Source organism: Marmota monax, unplaced genomic scaffold (assembly GCF_021218885.2).
Source record: "Marmota monax isolate L192 unplaced genomic scaffold, Marmota_monax_Labrador192_F-V1.1 WCK01_AAM20220418_F8-fsc00281, whole genome shotgun sequence".
Taxonomy (NCBI): Eukaryota; Metazoa; Chordata; class Mammalia; order Rodentia; family Sciuridae; genus Marmota; species Marmota monax.
The window spans coordinates 139735-154046 of NW_026693208.1; the positions used below are offsets into that span (position 1 = coordinate 139735).

Sequence of the window (14312 nt, forward strand, 5' to 3'; positions counted from 1 at the left end):
GCATCATTGAAATCTCTGTAATTAACTCAAACTATAGAAAAGGTCTGTGCAGATAGATGTTGTAGGAATGCATTTTATGATATATTTGTATACTTATAAAGATGGATTATACGTTTTAAAACAATACAGGATCTCAGTCTGTTGGGATACTACAGCATTGCCTCCAATTTCCTGTTTTCTTCTGGATGTTCAAATGGTTCTGTAATGAAAGTAAGCTTCCTGGAAGAACTGCTAATCATAATTTGTGAGTTTAACCCTGGTCACATTATGTTGCCCAGTGGGAACATCTGCAAAGAGGGCAGCTGCCTGATATTTACAAAGCTTGCCTTGGAGCACATTCTTTTTCCTAAAAAGTAATGCAGTGATGTTTATCCCTCACTAGCTTCAGGATCCTCTTTGCTGAAGCCTGTCCTTCTGTAAGTATAAACAGGATTTCCTGGACAGTGGCTGTTTGGGATGGGTGGGGTCAATAACAATTCCTTATCACACTCTTCATCATCTATCTACATGGCTGCATCACAGAGTCGGATCTCAGCACATTATCAATTCCTGGGTCCTGTGCAGCCCCCTTGTGCCTGAAGGGAGCTGATACCTAACTTATCCTTCACATCACCCAATGATACTGGGCAAATCAAAGGCAATGACAGTAACAGTAACAATTACAATAGCAGGTGCCATCTGTTCATCACCCAGAAGTCTCTGGGGCCACAAGGACAGTATGCATACACTTCCATGTTGCAGATTCACAGAGTTGAAGGCACAGGATAATGAGTGGGACAGCTGGGATTCGCAAGCACAATTTTCTGAATCCTAAGTCCCTTTTCTTTCAATCATAACCTACCACAATGAAGAAGATAACAAACCTAATCATTGTGTAAAGTCCAAAGTAGCATAAAAATATAAGGTATCATTGTTAAATATAGCCTTAAAGGAAATTAAGAATTCCTAAAATAAGTTATTAAATAAAATCAAGCTCAAAAGCTAAAATTATTCATAATAAATGGATGAACCATGAAAAATTTTATTCATGTTTTTTGACCATAATAAATCTAGAAATCCACAGTCAGGAGAAAAGTATCATGACCCGCTGTTATCAGTGCAAGTGGATTTTGTCAGTAAGTCTTGCCAGGTTAGTTTGTTTGTTCCTTGATTTATTGATTTATATGTAGTTATTCTACTTCTTAGGTGTCCATTTCCTGGCACTGTGCTAGGTGCTGGGAGCATTGTGTTAGTCAAAGACACAAAATCCTGACTTCATGAATCTCTCATTCTTATGCTGGGGCCAATGATTAAGTTTGCATTCTTACATCAGGCAGCTCTGTAGGAGAAAAATAAGGAAGAACAAACAGACAGAATGACAGGGATCATGGGGTGGGGAGTTAATTTTTGTAGCATGATCAGAAAAGACCTTCCTAAAGTAGTAAACTTTGAATAGAGACTCGAAGTGAGCGGTGAACCTGAAAGCCATTGGGAGAACATCACTCTCAGGAGGGCAAAGGAGCAGGAAAGTTCTGAGTGGCAACCCTCTAGGCTCATTTGAGGGCTAAAGAAGACATGCTTCCTTCTTATCACCTTTAGACCTTAGAACAGCATCAAGGACCCAGGAGGACCACCTGTATGTGTAGGAGGTAGCCCCAATGCTCAGGGGTCAGCATGCCCCATGTGGGAGGGGGTCAGCAGCACACTGTCTCAGTCCCCTCAAACAGGCCCAGAAACTCAGGTTAGAAATGCCAGCCCCTGCTTTCCTATGCTCTTTCAACCCAGGAACTTCCAAGCCTGGAAAACTGATGCTCCTTGTCCTGTTCCAGGCTGCAAAGGACCCAGGAAGAACAAAGAACAGCTCTCCCACTTCTGCCTGTGTATGGTAGATGCCCTTTACCCTCCTCTGCAGCTGCTGACAGTTTAGTGTGTGTGTGTGTGTGTGTGTGTGTTTTCCCTCAGTCTCCTTTGCCCCCTGTGTTGTTTGTCTGACTTTTTCTGGCTCACCAATGCCCTTCAGTGGAAGGCAGCCAATCCCAGGGGTCAGCATCCATAGACATAGGCGTATCACAAGCCCAGGAGGCACAAACCTACCAGGATTTCCCCTCTCCTTTCCCATAAGTCACTGCCAACCTCATACCACTTATCTTAAAGAGACATTTCTGGAAAATTGGCCACAAAGGGCAACAAGCAGTTCTGTGTCTTAATCACAGCTGTTTAAGCAAACAATACTACTTTTGCCTAGCAACGCTGGTGGGAACAGTGGCTTCTCAGAATCAGAGCCTCAGCAGATGCATAAATTAATCTCCTACCTGCTGATGAAGGAAGCTTGATGACTTCACCCTAGAGAAAGGAGTTGGTGACCAAAGGGACAATGCTTCTTTATCCTGATAGAAGGTGGTGATTTGACTGCAGTTGTCTATATCACACCTTGCCACCGGCAGATACAAAGGATCTATTCTCTTTTGAGTTTTAGAAAGGTTTGCTCACACAAGAAGGAAATGCCAGAATTCCAGTCTATGGTTTACCCAGCAGGTGTGGATGGAGGAGGAGGTTGGCACCGTGCATCATAGAACCCTGGATTGTGAAGTCTGGAGCAGATGATCAAGTCTACCAGCTAACCATGAACCCCAAACATCCAAGTTAGCCCCACATAAAGTGAGATGAGACAGACCTAGTGAGTTGAAACAGGTCTGCGAGGCCTTTTCACTCTACGAAACTGCCCTAAGAGTCATGAAATGGGACCACATAGGCAAGAACCACAACCACATGTTGAAAACTGTACTTTGACTTGTACTTTGGAGCTTCAGAGAGCAGAATGGAAGGTCTTCTTTCCTGGGCCACTTGTTTAAATTCTGTGAGCTACACTTTGTTCATCTGTAAATTCAGAGTAACATTTTTCTGAACAGATGTTGTTAAGGAATTGGATTCCTACTAACACACAATAAGGGAGGGGGAAGAATTGAAATTCATTGGATTAGACAGAGGAATGAAGGGGAATGGGATGGGAATAGGAAAGAGTAGAATGAATCAGACAGAACTTTCCTATGTTCATATGTGAATACACGACCAGTGTAACTTCACTTCATGTACAACCACAAGAATGGGAAGTTATAAAATAGTCTTAATATTCAATGTCAAGCTCCAAACCAACACACACACTAGTCAGAGAGCCCAGAGCCTTCCAACTCATTCTACCACCAGAGCATAGAGCACCATGTGTTATCACAGGAAAGATGATAGCCACGGAAACCCAAACCCTGTTCCTCAAACTGGGAAATGCTCAGCATTTCCTGGCCCCACATCAAAAAAGGCCAGCAGACCCACACTGCCAGGTCTACTGAAAAGTCAGGATTTCCGTATGGGCAGCTGGTGACCTGATCTTGTAGGGATCTGGTTCTGACTGAAAGGTGAAGAAATGTCACCCAGCCAGTACAGGCTCTGGGCATCCTGCCCCCCTCAGGCTGGACTCCACTCACCCTTGTCCTCTGTTTCCCACCAGTCAGTCCTTGGGAAGCCAAAGAAAAACCAGTGGGGTCTCTTCAGGGCCTCTGAGACATGCTTCCCAATGAAGCTCTGAGACCCAGGGTGAAGAACTTTTGCAACTGACATTTGTGCTAGTGCTAAGCAGTAAGAAATGTCCATTTTCAGTCCACTGTGAAGATTCCCCTTTAGACTTAATTTTGAGCTTTTCTGCAGACCTCTACAGTAAGCCTTTCCTTCCAACACAGGCCTCTTCCTGTGGCCTCCTCAGCACACAGGGTCCCAGATTTGTGCTCTCCTGGACAGTCATCTGGACCATTGCTCACCTTTATCCCCAGCCAGTCACGTTGACTCCAGCCCTTTGGTGCCATTTCTCAAATGGTCTTAGGCAGGTGTATCCTCTGTTTCTTTTTTATCTTTCTCCACAGCCAGGGACCCATGTCCAGGCTGCTGAATCTCCTAGTTGGTCTCTCAGGCAATAATTTGTTCATCTAATCCATCCATAATCACTGGAATCGTGTGGCTTTTATCAGTCACTCTCTGTGCCAGCCTCTCAGCCAGCAAGGATGCACTTGCTGATGTAGCTCTTCAGGCTTCCACACATGCTTGTCCCTCTGCCCCCACCAGCCACACTGCTCTCACAGGCTGTTCCACACTTATTCTTATCTCTGGTCTCTGGGTTTGTATGCAGGTTTCTATTCCCAGTAGCACTGGGAAAGAGTTTTCCCAAAATGCTAAGTCCTATGTCATGGCACCCATTTTTCCATATTCAAGTAGTGATCTGGAACTGATCAGGATACCCCTCTGTGCTAGGCCCCGCCTATTGACTTTGTTTTTAATTTTAAAAAATTATTTAAAAAAAAAGAAAATAAACCCCAGATAATTCTATTAACATTTCCAAAGTAGTATGTACAAAATAACATCATTTAATCCTCTCAACAACTGTATAAAGAGCTGGGCACAGTGGCACATCTGTAATCCCAGCAGCCTGAGAGGCTGGGGCAGGAGGATAGAAAGTTCAAAGCCAGCCTCAGCAACTTAGTGAGGCTCTTAGCAACTTAGGGAGACCCTGTTAAAAAAAAAAAAGGCAGGGGGTGAGGGGAGGCTGAGGATGTGGCTCAATGGTTAAGTGCCCTGAGTTTAATCCCTAGTACCAAAATGAAACAAAATGAACAAACAAAAGCAAAAAACCCTGTAAGGTTATGACTGTAATAAATTGTGTGGGTAGGTGTGAGATGCCAATATATAACATATATGTGACATATATATGTGATGTATATATGATATGTATGTGTGTGTGTGTGTGTGTGTGTGTGTACGCACGCGTGTGTTTCTTAGGAGGTCAGTGAGACTGTGCAACTGACTTAGGTTGAAGTCCATACTATATTGAAAATAAACACAAATTTATTCTACCTTTAAATATGATTTAATCCCAAACTCTAAATATTTGGTCCAGAAGCTCAAAAGAAAATTCTTGACCTATTTTCTTTTTCTTGGAAACTTAATATGCTTGTGACTATCATGAAGCCTTCAGAAGGGGAGATATATATATACCCATATATACACACATCCATACAGGAAAGGGAATGCCACTCAGGATTAGAGCCCAGACCCAGCACCTCACTTTTTTGGCACCCCCAAAAAACAGAGACACCTTCACATGGCATCCTGCTAGAGGAAGCGCTCCTGTTCTTTCCTTTCGTCACTGTCCTGGAAAGCCAGGCTCTTTATTGCTACTTACATTCCTGATTTCAGGGGCCTTGCAATGAGCCTTTCTATGGTCATTTCTTACTTCAGTGATTTTGTAAAAGTACCAAGTCCAATCCATCTTCTGCAGATGATGGGCTGAATCATTAACACTTCCCAAATGACTTGAGAGGCCCAAGAGCTCAGAGGACCATGTATAATAAATGGAAAACATATTTTCAGGGTGATTTATCATTGTCATAATTGTTTTGTAATGAAAGCATGCCTGGAAAAGTTTTGGAATGTCAAATTCTTAGATATGGAGGTAGTTTCTTCCCCACTGGCTACCCCTCCCACTGCCACAGTGGGTCCCATAAACATCAGGCTCAGGAGAACAGGGAAAATTACCTTTTGCAGCTGTGGGGTAAAACTGCTTCTGAGGATGCCAGCAGCCTGAGCCCTGGAAGAACTTGGTAAAAAGACAGAGCTGAAGCTCACCCACAAAAGAGTTTGATTAAGGGGCTGGGGTTGTGGCTCAGTAGTAGAGTGCCCGCCTCACAGGTGCAAGACCCTGGGTTTGATCCTCACTCAGCACAACATAAAAATAAATAAGTGAAATAAAGGTATTGTGTCCAACTATAACTAAAAAATAAATATTTTTAAAAAGAATTTGATTAGTAATAATAATAAAAGTCTTTCAAGCTAGGTGTGGTGGGTCACAGCTGTAATCCTAGTAACTCAGGAGATTAAGGCAAGAAGATTGCAAGTTCAAGGCCTGCCTCAGCAATTTAATGAGACTCTGAGCAACTTAGTGAGATCCTGTCTCAAAATAACAAATAAAAATGGACTGGGGATGTGGCTCAGTGAAAGTGCCCCTGGGTTCAGTCCTTTGTATCATTGAAAAAAAAAAGTCTTTCAAAACCCCAAATTGCACATCTCTGGCTCTGTACCCATCACAGGGTACAAAAATGCTCAAGGGGTTGTCAGAGGGGAAGCGGCAATGATATCTGTGTCAAAGCACAGTAAGTTCTAGCTATGACAGGCCACTTCAGGGAAGGAGAGGACCCTCTGGATTATGCTAGGATAACAGAATGAAGGCTAAGTGAAGGAAAAGAAAAGTAAAGGATCAGAGAGGAGACAAAGAAAGGGAAGGGGAGGATGGGAGAGGAGAGAAGGGTCAGGGCAGGGAGAAGAGGGAGGGTATCCCAGCAGTGTTAGGACTTTCCAGTGAGCATTTTGAGGGTTTAATAAATTGTGGTCCATTTCTCATTTCCATCCCTGAGCAACAGTTGGGTCTGGCTACTGACACGTGAAGGGCTCTCACAGACACCTGTGTTTTGACCTCAGGGCAAGGCTGCTCTCTTTAGCATTCTTGTGTCTCTTTTGGAACACGAAGCTAAATAAAACATGAAGCTAAATAAATCAAGTTGCAATATGCCTAAAAATGATTCAATCATAATGGGATAGGTTAAGAAGTTTCATCTCCCAGAGAGGAGGCATTGCCCTTTGGCCTGCAGACATTTACCAATAGAAATTCAGAAAGAGATAGCTAGGGCATACACATGTGAGGTTTTCATTTGTTTGCTCTGAGGGAGGAACTAGGCTCCATGCCAGGCTACAGAGACTGAAGAGGACTCAAGGGAGCACCCAACTACTAGGGATGGCACACAGGAAGTACAATCTTTACAATGGGCTGGGGCAGATGCAGAGATAGGAAATGTTTCAAGGGTGATAAGAAACCAGGGAAAGCATCCCTGACAGTCTGGGGAATGGGTGGATGGAAGGTCTTGCCCAGCAGGAGCTCAGGAAATTTGGGATGTAAGCAGGAGTCCTCCAGCCAAGCAAATGGAGATGTCAGGCAGCAACCGTCCATGTGAAAGGGAACAGAAGGTGATCAAATGGAGAAAGCATTTCAGAAGACTCCAGGAGCTATGAACAGATGATTGGCTTTTAGCTCTAAGTCACTCCCAAGTTCATGAAGGCCTTTATGGAGAGAAATGACAGGTTCATTTCTCTGAAAAGTTTATTTGATGGAGATGGGAAGACCGGGGCCCCAGGAATCCAGCCTGTAGATGTGCATTGACACCTCTGCAGGGTCATGCACTTGGGACCAGATGCCAAATGCTATGATTCAAATGTGTCCCCAGAAGTTCATGTGTTGGAAGTATAATCTGTCTATTTAGATGTTAATGTTATTTAAAGGTGGGACCTTTGAGAGACAATTAGGATTAGATGAGGTCATGAGTATGGGGTCCTCTGATAGCATTAGTAGCTTTTTAAGAAGAGCAACAGTGACTCAAGTTAGCACCTTCCTATGTCTCACCATGTGATGCCCTCTACCCTGTCATGACACACAGGAAGCTACCCACCAGATGCTATGCTCTCAGACTTGCCAGCCTCCAGAATTGTGAGACAAATAAACTCCTATTCTTTATGAATTACCTGGTCTCAGATATTTCTTTATAGCTACCAAAAACAGGCTAAGACACAAAGATCAGTGTTTCTGTCTGTGCTTACAGCTCTCCATAATCCAAACTCTCCAAAGGACAGAGTCTTATATTTTCCAGACTACTTCTTTGCAGTTTAGTGGAAAATTAGAGCGGGAAATAGGAGAAAGACTGGAGTCTAGTGGTTAGTTAGGTTGGTTCACAAAGGATTGAACGAGAGAAATTTTTAAAAGATGAGAAGAAAAAGTTGCTGGGTTGGGAGGACAGAAACAGACTTTTGAGTGGTTCTGGGGGACAGTTGAAGAGAGAGCCACAGGGAGGCCCTGGGGATAGGAAGATGAGAGAGGAAAGAGGATCGAAATATGTTGCAATGATCCATTTATTCATTTGATCAAGTAGAAAACGGAGTTCCTTTGTACTTTTGGCAATCAAACTGCACTGTTTGACTCTGATGTTCTTAGAGACTGAATTATGGAGACCATTGTGTTTTTAAAAAGTTATAACACATTTCATTTGATTGGACTTACAAAAGAGACCACCATGCGAGCCAAATGTACATACCTGCTCGTTTTTGCCTTAGTGGTTCTACAGCAGTTAGTTCATGTTCCTGGAGAACCTGAAAGAACATTTTAGAAAGTTGTCAGTTAACAGTAAGAAGTCTTTTCACTTGGTTTCCTGCTCATGTGCCCGTAGGTATTTGAGCTGAGCTTAAAGCTGTGGAGTTTGGGTCAACATCATGCACCCAGGGATGACAGGCAGACAGGCAGCAATGGAATGGTCAAGAAAATCACGAATTCACCTCTGTAGTGTGACCTAGGAGTGCACTTTCTATAGACCATTCTCAAGATCCAAAAGCAAAAGAAATCAATCATTATAGGTGAGTTTCTTAGTGTTTCTGCAGTTTGAGTTCTGTCAAGAAAAGTAAGTGATGATGTTCTAAACTTGTGTTCTTCCACCTAAGACTTAAAGCCTGAATCATTCCACTGCCTTATTAGACAGATCTATTTACTCTTTTCAGAATCCCGTCTGGCCGCACCTTGACATTTCTGCTCTATTAGGGCTTAGGAACTATGATTTCCTCCTCTAGTCCTTTTTCTCTTAGATGATTCTATTGGTATTTGTGGTAAAAACTAGGAGAGCCTGCTCTAGACTCAGACTGCCTGCACTCAAGGCTGGGCCACTTTACTAGCCATGCGAACTTGGGGAAGTTACTTATCTTCAATGAACCTCAGCGTTCTTTTCTCTAAAATGGAAATAATAGTGCCAACTTTCACAGGATTGTTATAAGAATGAAGCAAACTATAATATGGCATATTTGTAAGCTCTTAGTACATTTTAGTTATTATCACCTGGTACAGTGGTTACAAGCAAGAACTCTGCAGATGTTCAGTTCCAAGCCTAGCTTTATTATAAAATGGATCTGTGACTTTGGGCATATTCCTTAACATCTCTGTGCCACAGTCCTAACCAAGAGTATGATCTACTTTATAAGGCTGTTGTAAAGATCAAATGATTACTAAATGGAAAGAACTGAGAGTAGCTTTGGTTACATAGTAGGAGACTGGATTTGTCTCAATGAGCCAGTCTTTCTTGGCTCAGCGGGAAATTTCTCTCCTTCTTCTGCAACCTCCTACTCTCTCCTCTTCCTTTTCCATGAATAGTTCCCCTGGCTTTTCTCCCTGCCCTTATTAAGTTACACTTATTAGATAAGGCCCATTTACAGCTCTGTGGGAGCTTTTGTCTTTCCTCTCCCTTATGCCCTTGGGAGACTCAGGTTGAAGGAAGTATTAAAGTCAGTAGGAAGTGGGGTGGGACCGTGTACCTGGACATTCATAATTGCCCTTGGAGAAATAAATACAGGCTTGATGGATGATGATTGGAATTTGGAAAGCCTAGTCTCTGCTCTCTTGCACTGAAGTTATTTTAGAAGTACTTAAGTATGCAGGAACTGAAGGCGCAAAGTCAATGTATAGACTGGTTCCTGCTGGCTTCCTCTGGAACCTGCTTTGGCCCTGTGCCCAGGCAGAGGGAAGGTTCTTCCGGACATTCCTGACTTCATCCTCCCAGGGACCTGGGGGCAGGGAGCAGGTGGTTACCAGGAAGCTTCTCTGTCTGCTACTTGTGGGCTGTGGTTGGGGGACTCACAAGCCCAGGAGAACGTGACTTTCAGAGCTTACATTTGGAAGCTTTCCCAGATCAAATTTTATTGTCCCTGTTTTCCAAGGGGGACTTGCTGCTGTCTGCTGAATGTTACAATCAAGGTCCATTTTAGTTCTCTAATGCAGGGCATTTAAAATCCTGGCGAGAATGAGAATCACTTGCCTCCTCTTCCCCCAGTCTGATTCAATAGGTCCAGGGAAGGTGGAGAAAACTGGCCTTTTAACCAGCATATTCCTAGGTGTGAGGCCACTTTTATGGGAAACACTGCCTTTTGAAGCTTTCTTGAGTCTTTATGGTGATCATCTGCAATTCCAGCACATAGAATGTTTGAAACTTCCTTTGCAAAGTGCTGCTTCTACATCCCTGTCACCTCCCACTTTTGTAGTCAAGTGAGAATTCACAGCTTCTCATGAGAGGAAACTACTCTTTCAGTTAAGCCTGCAGTCATCAGAGCTAATGCAGAAAAGACCCCTGACTGCAGTAAAGCCTCAGGGAGTTGGAGGAGGAGGTAGTGGTGGTGGTGAGTAACCCCACTGTCCCAGATTTGAGAAGGTGCAAAGAGCTGGGCTGCCAGTCATGGGACCTGGATTTGAATACAGAAGGTACTGGAGTCACACCATGAACTGATTCTCACTACTTCAGCTCCCTACTAGCTGGAAAAGTCATTTACTTCTTCTAAGCCTCAGTTTCTCACATTATGAAAAACAATCTGCACAGACGCATGTCATTCATGAGGGAGAACAGGTCCCCCTAGGCTCAGAAGGCTCAGCTGCATATTTACTTCAGACAAGAAAACAGGGCTCCCTGCCACCTCCCCCTGCATGTTCTGTGCAGAGGAACCCAGATGAGGATCTGAGCCACAGAGGCCAGCTCTGTCCATCCGGAGGGGATTTCCTGATGGCTGAGCCGGAAGAGACAAGGTCACCAATTCCAGGAAGCGCCCCACCTTTCAGACATGATGACTTTCCAAATAACTGTGGTGGAGGTGGAGCAGGGTGGCCTGAAGCAGGGTGGGCAATTAGTCAGGAATGAGAGGTGGCTTTGAACTCATGAAAAAGAAAATCCCCAGGGAACAGGATGGCAAACAAGGAGGTCACCAAGCCCCTGCCCCTGCATTTCAAATCACAGTCCTCCTCCCTGGAGTCCACCACCCGCTCCTCTTCTTTTTGACCTGGAATCCCAAGTTTATATCTTTGCTGCCATGTTGTACAATTATCTCAGTAACAGTCCTATTAGAATGTCCCCTTACAGAAGGATATTAACATAGGGATTTATTTGTAGCAGAATATTAAAAATAACTACCAATTCAGAAGCCCTGGTGCTCTGAGCTAGTCACAGTGCTAAGGCATACATGTCTCAATGTTTAATCCTCACAACAAACCATTTAGGGAGATACTGTTGAGTCTTATTTATGGCAGAGGATTAGCTTCAGAGAGATGAAAAAACTGAATGAAGTCTCAGAAATTAGTGGGAGTCAGAGTCGGGCTTCAACCCAGACCTGCTGCCAATGAAGAACACATACAGGCTTGCTACTTTGAGGGTGGTCACTGGAGCTGGCAACTCTCCGACCCCACTCTGGGCTTACCCTGTTGAAATCTATATCTTAAGAGGTCCCCTGGAAGAATTTGAGTTGGAGAAGCAGCAGGCTAGACTGTTGCACTTGACAAATGCATCCCTCAATTCGAACCCAGCAGCCTTATTCCCAATAAGCAAGAGATGGAACCAGCCCAAGTGCCATGGGTGGATGATGAATGACTAAAACATGGCACAGACTTACAAGGGAATTTTATCCAGTCTTAAAAGAGGAGGGAAATTTTGTCATAGGCTGCAACAGGAACGAATCTTTGAGGACATTATGCCAAGTGAAATAAGCCAGGCACAAAAAGAGAAAATATTGCATGATTCTGTTTATATGGTACCTAATGTAGAGAGTAGTCAAATTTCATAAAGACAGAATGTAGAATGGTGGTTGCCAGGGACTGGGGGAGGAAAGGGGGAGAGTTGTTGTTCATTGGGTGGAGTTGCAATTTTGAAAGGTGAAACAATTTATGGAGATTGACTATGCAATGATGTGAATGCATGTAAAACTACCAAAATGTTCATTTAAAACTGGTTAAGATAATAAATGTATTTTATGTGGGCTTTTTTTGGTTATTGTTGTTGTTGTTTAAAAAGCTCAGGTGTTGCACTTAAGAAAGTGAAAAGTCAGCTATGGGAACTGGACAGCAGTTTATTGTAGTATAAATTGATCAGGCTAAAGTGAATCTCTCCAATGGGGCTCCTCAGCCTTTGGGTTATATGAAGACAGTGTATCTTTAGGGCAGATCTAGATGGAAAAGTGGGAGACTTTGGGGTAGGCAAGCAGTGGAAGTTTCCAGAGAGACAAAGTTCAAATTCCACCAACTACCCTAAGAAGTTAGTTGTATGCCTTGAGCGCCTATGTCACCTGGCAATGAAGGGACTTTTTTCAGACTGTCACTATAAACATAGATTTGAAGTAAAGGGAGGAAAAAAGAATCTTGAAACAGAAGAAATCTAACCATGTTGCACAGATCAACATAAGCTCTGACTTTCTCTCCACATACCTTGAATAACCACACTGACCCTGTGAATTCAAAAGTATAAAGTTCCCCTCCTCTATTTCTATGAGCAAGCTGCCACATGACATTGCACAGATTATACATGAGTACTGGAGGCTAAGAGAAGACACCCCATGTATACCCTCAAAGTCATAAGTTTACAAAAAAAGCAAAAAAAAAAAGACCAAGAAAACTAGATTGAACAATAAAAGACCTAAAACAGAAAGAACAATGAGAAAAAGCTCAAACATATTTTGTTTATAAGAGAACCATTAAAGCAGAATAATACACTAAAGGCTAAACAAAAATTAAAGGACAAAAACCAGGCAAACAGAAATAGAGAAGAAGGATTGACAATTGGAATAGAAGACAAAGGATTGCATCAAAAATAGCCACGTAGAACAAAGAGACAGATTTTGCAAAGCTAAAATGTACCACTGAAACTCTAACAATAGTGATAGAATAAAATAGAACTGCAATATCTGAAACAAAAAGAATCAATAGGAAAATATAGTATTCCAAAGTGAGACACAAAAATAGCTAATACTGCTGTGCTGTTTATTATGTAATGGGCTTGAATTTAAGGCCTCTTCAAACTAGTTCAAATCTCATAACCATCATAAGAAGTCAGTACTACTGCCAGCATGATTTTATAGATGAAGAAACTGAATTACAAATCTTCCAAGATTTCTCAACCAGTTTCATACCCTGTCTCTAGAGCAGGGAAAAACCTAAGCAAGGAATAATCAAGAATTCTCATAAGGAGTAAGGGGCACTTGTCACTCCCTTGACTTAAGCTAAACTCTGTGGACCTTCCAAAAGCAAACAACCTGGACAACTGTCGCAAAGTTCTTAGATGATATCCATGGACTCTCGAGCTACAGCAATCTGTGACCATGACATGCATGCAAATCAATGTCTTTTGAAATATGTTCTAGTCTGATGCTCAAGAAGAATCCTTTGAGGACATAAAATCTGTGCTTGGTCCTCCAAATTTGCTTTATTGTCATTGTCATTGTCACTGTGTGGAAGCCTAGAGGTTATGACTGAGTTAAGGTGGCCATCCTGGGAGATCTGTCTTACGTTGCACTTATGTTCCCTTGATACCACCACCGATTTCAGAATATGGCAAGATGTGGCCTATAAATACACTAACATCCATTAACATCCAGTTGTCACCTCATTTACAACATTTTCTCAAAATCCCTTCCCAATTTCTTTGAAGAACCATTATCCTGTCTGTGACATTCCCAGGAAATCAGAGAAATGTGACAGGAAAATTATAGCAGACATGGGTTTACTCACCGAAGGATGGATAGCAGACTCTAAGTTCAGTGTCGCTTGGGAAGAATAAATCACAGCAAACATGAAGCACAAAGTGGTTCTCCTCTGGGATTTCATTTCTTCACATTCAAGTTGTTTTCCCTAAAATGGAAACAGGATGTCTTAGAGATACCAACTTATTTATTACACAAGGAAAGAAGTAGCAAATCCTGACTTGAAGGTACAAGTGAATGTGAGAGAGTAGTCCCTGCCTTAGAACCTTGGGTGAGGAAAGATGGAGTGGGGCAAGGGAAGGCAGGTGGCCCCTGCTCATGAGCACAGGATGGTAGTGGGTATCCGGGTATGTTTCCTACATACATGGAGAGAAGAAAAGAGATGGGAGGACGATGGGAGAAAAAGAAAGCAAGAAAGAGGGAGGGATTACAGTAAGAAACGCCTTTCCTGTTGTGATCCAGTACACAGAGCACATGCACAAAAGGATTCAGAGAACACTACTCACTTTGCTACAAGTGGTGTACGTGGATATTTTCAACTCTATTCCATCCTATTTTGCCCTGTTTTTCTTTTAATTCTGGTAGGAGTCCATTACATTGACTTAATAATTTATATTAATAGGCTATGACTCATTATTATGAAAACTCCTGGACTTAGTCATAAAAATATAAGTTTATAACATGGTAGCATATTAAATATA

The 14312-nt window shown here is 42.7% G+C and overlaps 1 protein-coding gene across 7 annotated transcripts in view; it reads right to left on the bottom strand.

Annotated features, from left to right (window-relative positions):
* The window catches only part of Adgrf5 (adhesion G protein-coupled receptor F5), a 90714-nt gene that overhangs the window by 38018 nt on the left and 38384 nt on the right, over nucleotides 1-14312 (bottom strand). For all 7 annotated transcript variants that reach the window (XM_058583047.1, XM_046456044.2, XM_046456045.2 and 4 more), the window contains exons 2-3: nucleotides 13640-13759; nucleotides 8157-8211 (exon numbers count right to left, since the gene is read on the bottom strand). In XM_058583047.1, coding sequence (XP_058439030.1) covers nucleotides 8157-8211; nucleotides 13640-13759 — 175 coding nt within the window. The remainder of the gene's footprint in view (nucleotides 1-8156; nucleotides 8212-13639; nucleotides 13760-14312) is intronic.